This window comes from Fulmarus glacialis, unplaced genomic scaffold (genome assembly GCF_000690835.1).
Source record: "Fulmarus glacialis isolate BGI_N327 unplaced genomic scaffold, ASM69083v1 scaffold1735, whole genome shotgun sequence".
In the NCBI taxonomy this organism is placed as follows: Eukaryota; Metazoa; Chordata; class Aves; order Procellariiformes; family Procellariidae; genus Fulmarus; species Fulmarus glacialis.
The window spans coordinates 36,239-48,459 of NW_009214687.1; the positions used below are offsets into that span (position 1 = coordinate 36,239).

Genomic DNA, 12,221 nt, shown 5'->3' on the forward strand with positions numbered 1-12,221 from the left:
TTAGCAGATCAAACGAGTTTCCAGAGAGAGCTGAATCTTTCCGTCTGCTTCAGGCCCCCCCCGCGGCACAGGCAGAGTGAAGCGGGCAGGGACAGCCATCCCTGCGTGGGGGAACCACCTGCTAGCCAAAAACTGGGATGAGCATCAGCTCTGACACCTTCCCATCCCAATTATTCACCCTCGTCGTAAGAAGAAAGGATAGGTCATCTTGATGGCATTTTTAGCTGCTGTATAAGCAATGGCAGGCCAGTGCTTTGGTATGCCTGATTTAAAGGTCTCACATCAGCGGCATAAGCTGGAGCCACCTCAACAGGTAGCTCTACGTTAGGGCAGGGGGCAGTGGTGACTGGGAGATCCCTTTGCTTCTACTGTGACCAAGGGCAGAGAACCTGACCACCCACCGATGCCTGGCGCTCAGTCCCACACAGCCATATCCCATTCTGCAGAGGAAGTCAAAAGAAAGAAAAATGTCTAAGAGATCCTTTAGTCTAACCTGAATGCTGGGCCATAACCTTAGTATGAGCCTCAGCGGCTCCATGCCAACATGTGCCATATGAAAAAGCATCCTCATCTCTTCAAGGGTTATGTTCTAAATATCAATATCCCACATGCCTTTCAGTGGTTCTCCCGGAAATAACTAGGGATGATTGAATTAGACACTACTGAAATTTTTACTGTTAAAAAACAAACAAAAAACCACACACACACACAAAACCCCAACAACAATAAAAAAAAAAAAGGGGAAACCTTCTAAACCTCCATCAAGCATCAAAAATAAAGAAAAAGAGGCACAAATAGAATTGAATAAAAGCTTCTTAAGTAATCTTGAAATAATAAGCAAAAAAAAATGCACTAAAGAACAGACCACATGTCTACATTTGCTGTTTTGGAACACATCAAAATACAATACCAGCAAGATGTTGTATTTTTAGTAACAGAAGCAGTCCTTATAATGACTAAATGACAATAAGTGCTGTGTTAATGGCTTCACACTTCCCTTCCTCCTAAAGCTCATATGTATACAAACACGGCTCAAACGCAGCCAACTTCAGACAGGACTGAAAAAGCCTAGCTGAACAATGGCTCACAGATCACTACTGCAAAACTAGTTGGCTGGGGGAAAAAACCCTTCCTCCAAGATCCACATTTCTGAAGGCTTTTGCACACCGACAGATGCAAATGTCGTTCCTAACTTCCACCAAAGTCAAGACAAGTCAGGTCAAGAAATTTAGCTGCATTCCCAAGATTCTTAAAAGCCTTGGAAAATCTAGCCCTGGGTTTTGCTAAACGGACAGCTTCTAACTCTGTCACTTTAAAAAGCCACATCCAAGTCTGCGGAACAGGTCAGACTGGCTCTGTAAATCAGTAATCCATCATCCTCCTCCTCTAGTCTCTGGATCTCTTCCATCTCTTCATGCACAGCTGTAAATTATCCTTCACTCCTTACAGAGCTTTAAAACAAAACCACACGCCTCCTATGAGACAGTGAAAAACAGAAATAAGGCTCATGGTGCTGAGTTCACCCTGTCACCTTGGCAAGCCCTTTTCCTTACAAGAACTTTTAATCACTGAGCCCAACAGATAGAAACTAATCAGAATGCTGTATTAACGTTTAACGAAGAGACTGGAAAAAAACGACTCAAAGGCAAGATTTTAAAGCAATCTCCAGGTAAGGAGGTCCCACAGTACCAACAAATTAAATGTGCGAGCAGATGCATGAAGGCCTTGGTGGATGCTGCCATCTCCTGGTACCTCCTCCAGTTTGCAAACTGTTATCCTTGAGCAAAAGGTACCTGCACATCTTAAACAAGGCCATTTTTACCCAGTTATTTGCCTTACTGTTTCTAAAGGCAGAAGGAACCACAGAGTATTCACCACTACGCTCTCCTCCTCTGCATGAGCTGTATGATCAGCAGATGAATAAATTTTTCTGCAAATGCTTGCTTCCATGTCACCCCCAAAAATACCACTGGCAAACAGTGGTCCCTTTTTGCTTCCTTAACACAAAAGATCTCTGTCAGTAGTCCGATTTCCAAAAACTGGATATCAAAAGGCCTAAATTATGGACTTCAAATATTCAGTCTCAGTTGCCTTAATAAAACATCCTATGCAGTACTCCATTTTCCGTAGCAGTTTAAGAAGGTGAAAACTACAAAGGAAGTTTCTCCAGGGCTCCAAGGGGTTAATCCTGGTTTATAGCCTCAAGTTTAAGAACTGATTTCCCTCTTACATTTTTTTTTATCTCAGTTAATGCTGAGGATACTATTACTCATACAAATACGTAATCTTTCTTAAAATCTCATTAAACACTTTGTTTTCTATTCTTGTGGCACCAAGTTCCCCTTCTGTACTATGTCCTATTCAGAAGGCAAGAGAGGATTATTTTCTATCAATATTAACTTGAACATGCACTTGGCTATCTTCACCATGATCCAAATCAAGTGATTACTACAACGGGATTAAATTTATTAATCCAGTATGGCTCTGTCCACCTGTATAAACGCATATTATAATGATATATATCACATGGCAGGCTAATATTTTTAATAGTGACACATAACAGAAATCCATTTAAAACAATATAAACTAAGATTAACAGCAGTTCTCAATTTAAAGTGAATGATGTACATAAGCTTCTCTGAAAAACTTGGGCCATTTTGACAGAAAAGTAAAGTGAGATAATACGTGAAGAAAATACTCAGGAAAGACGAGAGAAATATGAGTAACTTTTATTGGCCATTGATTCAAGGGTTCTCAGCCAGTGGTTTACACCACCACAAGGTGAAATTCAGCCAATGGTCCCACAAGGCAAGATCTTTGATGCTGGCTTCAGCAGTTCCTGTTAACCCACCCCATACTTGTGCCCCCAGGCCTTAGCTCAGTGACCCTGTTTACAGCACAGACTATTCCCTCTTCCCTGCACCCTGCAAGTCTGTGCCAACATCACCTCAGAGATGGCACATTGTGTCACGGGACCGCAATCAAATACCTGCGGAAACATGACATTTCTGCAAGCCTACATTGCCACTGAAGTGCTCTTACCACCGAATTACAGCCTTGGTGAGTTGGACTTCCTGTTCAGTTTAGAATATTCATAGAATTGTCATTTCATCTCATGTGCATGTAACCCTGTGCTGCTCAGGCCAACGGCTTCAATCATTCCTACCTTCAAAAGAAACTCCATTGAGCATCTAGTACTAAAATAACCCCAAAGCTGGAAGTATGTTTCATGTGGGATTTTAACAAAAGGGTTTAGAACAAAACTTTGACCAGAGTTGATTCATTTTACAGCTTAAACCCCGCACTTCCACTCTTGCAGAAAGAAGAAAGCGAACCCTATGAGAAAGCCAGAGGAGTTTTCCAGTGGGACATGCATGAGGGATGCACATCAGATTGCTACTTCTGCCCTAAGCAGCTAGCTAGTGGACAGCTTTATCTCTGTGACTTGTCCATCACCAGAATAGTTGCTAAAGAGCTTGCCATCCCAATTATCCTGTACAAGCCACTTATGAAGTATATTCACATGTAGAAGTTAAAAGTGGCTGTTGTGGACGCTTCAGTCCTACAATGGTCAAAGAAGTCCAGCTGCACAAGTGAAAGCTGTTAGAGGAAGTCCAAACCCATCAGATCAGTATCTGAGAGACCCTTAACCCCGAGCACATAAATGCTCATGTTCCACTGACTTCAAAGACAAGGCTACTCCTGAGAGCTTTACTGAATGAGGGCCTTTATATAAGCAAAAATTTGGTTTAATGAATGAAGCATACTACAGGTTCTGCCTTTACCTCTGAGCTCATTGCTTCAACCTATTGCATTGGCCAGCCTGTTGTCACTCTTCTCTTTTGTCTAGAAGAACTTTAGGGCAGATTACCTTTTGGAGCAAGACCAGTACTCTATGCGCTACCTTGGAAGACACAGTAATAATTTGAAACCTTGTTTATGGCCACAATTTTATAGAATCACAGAAGGTAAACATTAAGGCTGCCATCTTACCTGCATTACCTTAATTCATTTAGTATAGTATAGTTAATTCAGTGTTAAAGACAATTACCTCACCAGATTTACTGCCACATCTTGGCCAAGGTAACTAGTAACTCTAGTTTAGCCTATTCAACTAAGTAAAACAGAATTATCACAGATCTTTCCTTACAAATTCTGCACTGTGATTATGTACATGTTCACAATGTTTCATAAGCAATGTACTGTGGTTTATCTATTGTCTACTGCAATATCTGAGACTAGCATGTGATTTGATATTTGCATATATATTTTGTGATTATTTTAGCAACATCCATCTTACCTGAGAAGTTTAATATGAAATGGCAGACTTACCCTGAATTTCTTGTGTGTGCATATATGTATGCATGGGCACACACATTTCTGTTTAACATCCTCATACAGCAAGTGTTTATAGCTTCGGTACAGATTATCTAGTTTAGAAATCACAGAACTGGAGCTGCTATACACATGGAGAACAACATTAAAGGTGCATATTTTGGTTCAGCACAATCGGTAAGCTGATATTCAGTTCAAAGAGACTTTTACCCTGGCGATTAGAATATTGAAAAGGTTAGGTGTGTTCATGAGAAAGGCACAGCTGTGTGGTCCCAACCTGCAGCATTTGAAAGGCTGTTCAAGTAAATTGCAGCTCGCTCCCACACACAGACAGATAGATTTGGGTGCCTTCTACATGTGGTACATGCACTGAAAAGACTTCCAAAAAAAATTGGGAAAGTCTTTGTTACTTTGAAGCATTCAATTTTCACCTAACCTTACAGCCTCTCTTTATAAATATAAAACTTCAAAATAACTTGGGTCATTTTGCTGTAACCAGGGCTAAAAAAAGAATCTTCTACAGAACTTTTTCTAAAAGACTGCTGACTCTGTGAAGATGAGAATAAAACTCGGCAGCCTGGATCTTAACTGGTGGCTTAGTGTCTAAATCTCCTGCTAAGGATCTGGCTCAGCTCTTTCAGGTGAAATCAAGCCCTTCTGACACTAACAGCAGAACTCCCACTGTCTCCAAAGAAGAGAATTTCTCTTTCCAATTTTTCATCTGAGTGTTTGGTTCCACTTTTTTATGATTTTAATGTTTTGGGAATATCTGAGCCAGTGGCTTCAGGTTTCCAAATGCCAGACACATAGGAGACATTACCACCTACCCGGATTTCCGATGTCCCAAGTCTTACCACCGAACGTGAAACCCTTTCTTCAGCATATCCCTCCTGTGCCTTAAGTAATTATGTGAGAGCATACATGCACCTGATGTGTCAGACCATGTCCCCAGGATGTGCGTAGTAGTAGGGGAATGACAATGCAGCCATGTGCAATTAGCAAATGTCTTCCACTGGGTCACTTTTAGTAGTGCGTCTTTCAGGGTGGCTCACCTTCAGCCCATAGTCTGGTAGTAGGGTCTAGGTTGCTCTATGGTATTAGTAGGTGTTAAGGAACTTCAAAGCATATTAATGAAAATTAGCCTAAGCAATGCCAAGTGGAAAGAGGATTAAAGGAAATGGTACTACTTGAGACTGTGTCAAAAGTCAGAGGTATCAGAGGACCCTTAGTCTTTGAAAGGTAACAAAAGCTGGATGACTGTGATTCTTAGGAACATGGAATTTAGGACTTAAACATCCTGACTTCATTCTCTCAAGTTTATAAGAATTAGATTTACAAATACTCACCTACATGTTCTGTTTACTGAACAACTAAATGTACTGCCTCACTTTTTTTTTTTTTTACACTTACTTACTGTAGTATCGAAACACCTTTAAGTTTATTCATTTTAAATTCCTGAACTCTCTGGGGCAACTGTCTTGAATTTTCTTAGTCCCCAGATCATCCCCTGGCCTTAACAAGCTGCAGTGGCATCCCTTCACTACATGGCTCAGACTCACTGAGTCACAAATCAGGCTGACCAGTTACATCTGGCACAGGAAGCCTCAGAGAAAAAGAGAAGGCACAGCACTGCTCACACAAGGTACAAGCCTAACTGCGGAGGAGCAAAAGGAGACATCCAGGTGAAGGACACTTCTGCTCATTGTCTGAGACTAGACCCATGCTAGACTGCACAAGTCTCCATGGTACACATCAAGCTGATTTACAGAAGGATGAAGTAAGGAAAAGATGGTTATAAACAATGATAAATCCTGATTTACAATAGCTCAAACTGTGACAGAAATTGTATCATTAGCCAACAACAGAACGCTTAAAAGATTTGTGAATTTTGTTTATGTGTTTGTATTTATTATTCCACTCTAGATATCTTTATCATGGAAGCTTAAACAAAATGAGGTCATGGCAATGTGTGACGCTGTTGATAATCCATGCCATGAGTAATCTTCCTGTGCTGCAAGAGCACAGATAAGTGTTCAGTAAGCTTTGCCCAAATGATTTAAAGTTAGCTCATGCACATTAGGTGTCTGCCTGCCTGTTCATAAATCTTTGACGTGTATGTCTGGCTGGTGTGTTGTGCCTGACATGTGAACCGTGTAAAATACAGTTCACAGGTTTTTATTACAGCGGTACCTTTAATATCTCCACCAGCAGGTATTTTATACTTCATAGATACAGTAGCTAACGCTGCTCTCCAGTCACAGCATATCACCTCTGTTCGACCCAAATGCTCTTCCAGCTTTCACTCTACTGTGCCAATTGTACTCTCCGTATTAGGAGTCTTCCTGACAGGTATTTCCTTTCCAGAGATAGGAAGGACCTAAGCTCAGGTTCAACATTGAGTGTAGTGTGACACCTTTTCACCTGAAGATTTTTCTCCTGAAAAACCCTGAGCAGATGACGTACGGTGGGAGAAGGAAGCCCATCAGTCAGAGTGCTTGATGCCTTTCCTGACTCTCCATCAGCCTAGCTAGTCTGAATAAAATCCTTCTACTAGGAGCATCTCTCACTGAAAGCAGAGGGGAAAAAGTAACTGTCTCTTAGGTGGGGGTACTGGTTGCCACTTGAAAATTAGCTATTATGAGCCAATATTAACTACACAATAAAGCCAGCTGGCTTCAGCCAAGCCAAAGTATTGCTGCCGTGTGGAGGCAGCAGCGTAGAGCAGAGCAGTTAAGGCATGTTGGCCCACTGCCTTTAAAGGGATGATGCTCTTCGCCACTCAGGCCTATCAGGTTTCTAACTTACACTGTGAGCTACTGCTAAAACCAATGAAAAGATCCAAATTACATGCAGTCTTAGATGGAAAATAGTATCACTATCTGTCCCGGTGGTCCACTGTTCATGTTTTGACACCGGTTTTGACATAATTAGAAATAAGTAAAGGTTTGATAGCTCCTGTTTGCTCTTACTCTGAAATGAGTGCAGGCTGTGACAGGAGCTGGAAAGTGAAAGCAGCACCCTGGGAATATCAAGGACTTGTCTGCATACGGAAGTTGCGCTGCTGTAAACGTAACTCAATCCAGTTAGAGCAAGTCTTTTTTCAGGGTTTCCCTAACATATAGTGATTTATAACTGGCTCTTGTCGTTGTAAATTTTCACACTCATGCTTGCAAGCATAAGTCAAAGGGGCAATCCTGCACAGACTTAACTAAATCAGTGGGAAAAAACCCTACTTTTCATTCCATTGATATAACTTGGACCAGTTCTAATATGGATTAGATATGACTTTAAAAGTTCACGGCTTCTTGCAACCAGGGAAAAATCCAAGGGACTTCCATTTCATAAACTTGGTATTATCTGCTCTCTTCCAGCTTATCAAGAGCCCTATTCTACTTTTAAAGACAATTACGGGTCTTAAAAGATATTAAGCTGCTCTCTTGGGGAGTCATAACACTATTTTGCCTTGACATAAAGTACTAGATAATAACCAGACAAGTTGCAAGATCCTCCTCCTCCCGGACCTTCTGTTCCACCAAAAGGGGCAAGATTTCCTCAGACCTTTCTTTATTCAATTTTTTTTTTTAGTAAAAAGACAAGAGTGCAACAGCAGAACACTGCAACCTGCTATAATCACAATGCACTGTCATGACACCAGTAGTCATGACAAGTTTGTCCTTCCCTAAGTTTCTACAGAACACAGAGATGCGTTGGACCACATGCTGGCTGGCAGAGATCAACACACTGAAACCAGCACCATAGGAACATTTTTTCAAGAAGTCTAGAGCCTGCAGAGGAAAAAAAGGAATGACAACTCCTGATTTAGAGCAGTTTAGAGTATCTGTTCTAGTGCCTGCACACAGACTTCTCTGGTCAAGCTCAACGATTACCTTGCATTCAGTTCCACTTTAAAAGCTTTAATCTGTATATGGCTGCCTGAGCCAGCAAAGAAAAGTATTTGACCAATCACAACACTACTCCAAAAATCAAGGACAAACAAGAGCATAGAGATAAATGAATCCAAGGATTTTCAGTGTAAATATGGTGGATATTTAACTGTGGTGTTTGCCCTGGCTGCCATGACAACAAACAGCAGATTCAAGATTCAACAGCACAGTTGAAATTAAGGTTATATGTCTTGAACTCACTTACTAGTGTCCTGTAGTTCAGAAAATTTTCCTTGCAACCCTTGGATGCAGCAATACAGCATGATACAGCAGTGCACATCCAGTTTTCCCCATTCACACCTGATGTGAGATCTTTACAGAGACCTACATCGTGGACCTACCTACTATGGCATTTCTGAATTAGCAGGACATGTATAGTACTTGGTTAGGCAGCGCACAACCACTTGTTTAATTGACATTCTTACCTCTGCAGCTAAGTAGTTTCCAGTTGCCAAATGCTTAAATCTAAACAAGCTATTCCACTGTCCTGCCCCACCCCGGCAAGGGTCATGATGGACAACCTGAAAGAAGAAGTACAGATTTTAATCCTGCTCCTCAAAATCATACTTAGATCACCAACATTTCTTACAGATCATTCCAAATAAAAATATGTAAACTACATAATTACAAATAGTTTACCTGAGAGAGGAATTCTGTGCTCACGCTAAGCCCACCATAGATAACAACTACTTACATTTATTTTTTGCCAGGTGCCAGGAAATACTCCTCCTATTACTTTCCATGTTTTCATTAATCTACTCCCTGCAAACACGATGAGCCAAATTTCGCTTTAAAATGACATGGTGTAAATCTGGAGCTCAAGAAAGTAGAGCTGCTCTACACTTACACAGGCACTGCTTAACAGCAAAACTCAAACCCTCTTACATTGTTTCACCACATACCAGCTCTATTTTTGACAACAGTAGGGGCTTCTGATAAATTTTCGTTCAAGTGATAAAATATCCCCATATCATTTGAAATATCCCAGGTTATTTCTTTTTCCCCTTGACTGAGCTGTAGGTCATTTGCTACCTTCAAACCTAGCAGTGCCTGTCTCTCTTAAGAAGTAATCTCAAATTAACTACAACTGCAATAGACTCTATTCCATACAGTCCTTACTCGGACAAAAATCAACCATTTGCCTGAGTGAGGAGCTCTGTTTTAAATGCACAAAGTTTGTTCAGCACATAAGAACTTTTGGGTATAGGAGTTACATTACTGTAATAGCAAGGGTTTGAGACATACCAGTTTCCAATCTTCCTCAGTTAAACAAAAATATATTTGCTAGTCATCTTCTCAAAATCACCCCCATTCAGCAACAACACCTTTATTCAGCCTAACTTTAAACACACGTTGATGTGCCCTGTTGCAGAAGAATGGACTCAGATCACATTTGTGAGATTTCTTGTCAGTCATGAATTTCAATTTTCTATATTGCGCGTGAAGTCAAATATAAACACTCAGAACTCAGGATACGTGAGTGTCATTCGATTGGCTTTGACAAAATCGCACCATTTACATCAAGTGTGAATTTGACTCTTTGTCATTTTAGTGCAGGTAAATGTAGTAAGAAGACATCCTCTCTCCACACATGCACAGCAATAAAGCATCTCTTCAGTGTTCATCCTACACAAACCGCTTCATAAAATAATAATAGTTACAGGGAGGTGTATCATGATATCAAGAGGCTATGAATGATTCATGTTGTGGTAAAGTATTTTTACTGAACCCTGGTCTTCAGGTCCTAAAATATTTATAAAAAGCAAAAAAATACCTCTATTTCCCACAGTGCTTTAGAACTTGTTGCAGAAGTGGCTGACTGACGTAATGTAGTACGAAGGAAAATATGTTGTTTCTTCTCGTATTCATCACAGGTCAGAAACTTCTCTTGCTCTGCATGAAACAGCCTAACAACATCTCCCTAAAGTAATATGAAAAAGAAGTATTATTAAGTGGTAGGCAAAGCTGCTAGATTCACCCTCTGTATCTGTACTAGCTCCAGTGATGTCAACATAGCTGATGTGAAGAAAACATTTATTAGTTTCCCATTGCTGGAGCAGGTACCAAGTGCAGAGCATACAATCTCGGCACTGAGTCTCGAAATCAAATGAGATAATTCAGTCCTGCAGGAGACCCATGCACTTTTGTGAAAACAGAACTTGTTTCAGAGCACTGCAATGAACAGTGGGCAACAATTAACCTAAAGGTGATTTTTAATTCTAGCTAACTTTACTAAGTGGATTTTTTATTTCTAATCTCTCTTAGTATTTAGGGAAAGTGAACAGGTATTTCTAACATCATATTACCTCATCTCTTCTACTCTGCAACCAAAACCAACGTCCCCTCTTTATTTCTTCTCCTGGCATTATTTTTCCTTCCTTCCGCATCTACCCAAGGCTTGAAACACTATCCCCAAATGGGTCTACACAGATACACCATTTTCCCTTTCAAATTCTTCCTCAAAAACTGCTGGTACCTTGATAGCTACTGAAAAATAGCCCGTTGATAATGACTTATTAAGGTACAAGTGAAGACAAATGAAATTTATTTCTTCAAAATGAAAATGTAAATGACCTCAGGGAGTGATCTGGAGGCATGAAGCTATGCAATCCCTCAGCATTCAAAGCTACTCATTAAAGCTATTGTCATCTTTCATGCCTCACTCCCTTCTGTAAGCTTGTTACACCTGCTTTTAGCATCTTGGCATAAACTGAAGCGTCACAGCTATTCTGTGAGAGCCCTCATCATTCTGGGCTTGAACTTCACCTTTTCTCATGGATCTTCAATTGTCTCTGGGAGGGGAAAAGGGGCTGGAAGCTAGCACAATCCAGACAATTTCACTTAATAAGACAATAACACAAAGGAAAAATATTCTGGCTGTTGAAGGACAGGAGTGAGGGATCCTCAACAGCTCCAGAAAGCCCTCATTTCTTCTTTTATTCACCATGTAATATTTCTCTACAGTCAAATATGGCATGATTTTTCAGATTCAAAAAACAATTTAAAAAATCATACTTACTCCTTTCAGTACATCATCTCGATAACTACTGAATTTCATGAACAAAGTTATTTTCCAGCTTGTGTTACAGTTGACAGCATTTACCTTTGGGGGGGGAAAAAAAAACGCAATTATTGTCTTAAGGGGTGTTCTTTTCTTTTTGAGACATTCTATTCTTCTAAAAGACCACACCACATCTAGGGTGGCAGGGGACAAGGCTTAGCTACATATTTGTACAGTTCCTAACATGGCTCCTGAAGCTCTCATGTGTTAATAATAATACTGATGTTGATGTTGGAGAAGATTCAGTGGGCAAAATGCTACTCTGTTGACAGCCTACCAAAGACGACCTAAAGAGCTGTTGGAATAGGACTTACTCTTACATCAGTCAGAGTTTCAGATACTCAAGCAAACCTCACGAAGCTTCAGCGCCAGGCAGAACTGCGCCAAGAAAAGTATATTTCATCTTGGTTTTTTGAGGCCACGCTGGAACCAATGTTTAATACTGGCATCTAGCCCATGGTGGGCTCATGGTGGGTTCTGGTTACCAGTAAAGAACAATGTATAATACATCTCAGATCAGCAGTTACTCCTCCTCGCTCCACTGAACTCACCTCTTTGCAGCCAGGGTTATCTAGAAGCTCAATGTTGCTGGCATGTAGAGGCTGCCCTGCATTGACTGGCATGAGAACAACTTTATCTCCCACAACAACCTGGAAGTCAGAAATAAAATGCAATTTAGACCTATGTAATTATCCAATAAAATGAAGTAATGTTATATTTTTAGAAAATTACTCAAATGCATGCTCTAGGAATGGCACTCAGTGAATTTATTTGCAGACAATTCACACACCAGCTCTGTTTGCCCGTGCCTCTGCAATTGCTTGGGTTCAAGATTTCACACTAATGAATCCTCGCATTCTCAGTAAGCATGTCACCCGGTT

At 40.6% G+C, this 12,221-nt stretch overlaps 1 protein-coding gene across 1 annotated transcript in view; it reads right to left on the reverse strand.

Moving 5' to 3' along the window:
• LOC104077402 (inositol 1,4,5-trisphosphate receptor type 2-like) overlaps positions 1-12,221 on the reverse strand; it is a gene marked incomplete at its 3' end in the record, with an annotated part of 58,115 nt that overhangs the window by 26,790 nt on the left and 19,104 nt on the right. The window contains exons 6-9 of the mRNA XM_009578628.1: positions 11,892-11,990; positions 11,299-11,382; positions 10,054-10,200; positions 8,705-8,800 (exon numbers count right to left, since the gene is read on the reverse strand). Of these exons, the coding sequence (XP_009576923.1) occupies positions 8,705-8,800; positions 10,054-10,200; positions 11,299-11,382; positions 11,892-11,990 (426 nt within the window). The remainder of the gene's footprint in view (positions 1-8,704; positions 8,801-10,053; positions 10,201-11,298; positions 11,383-11,891; positions 11,991-12,221) is intronic.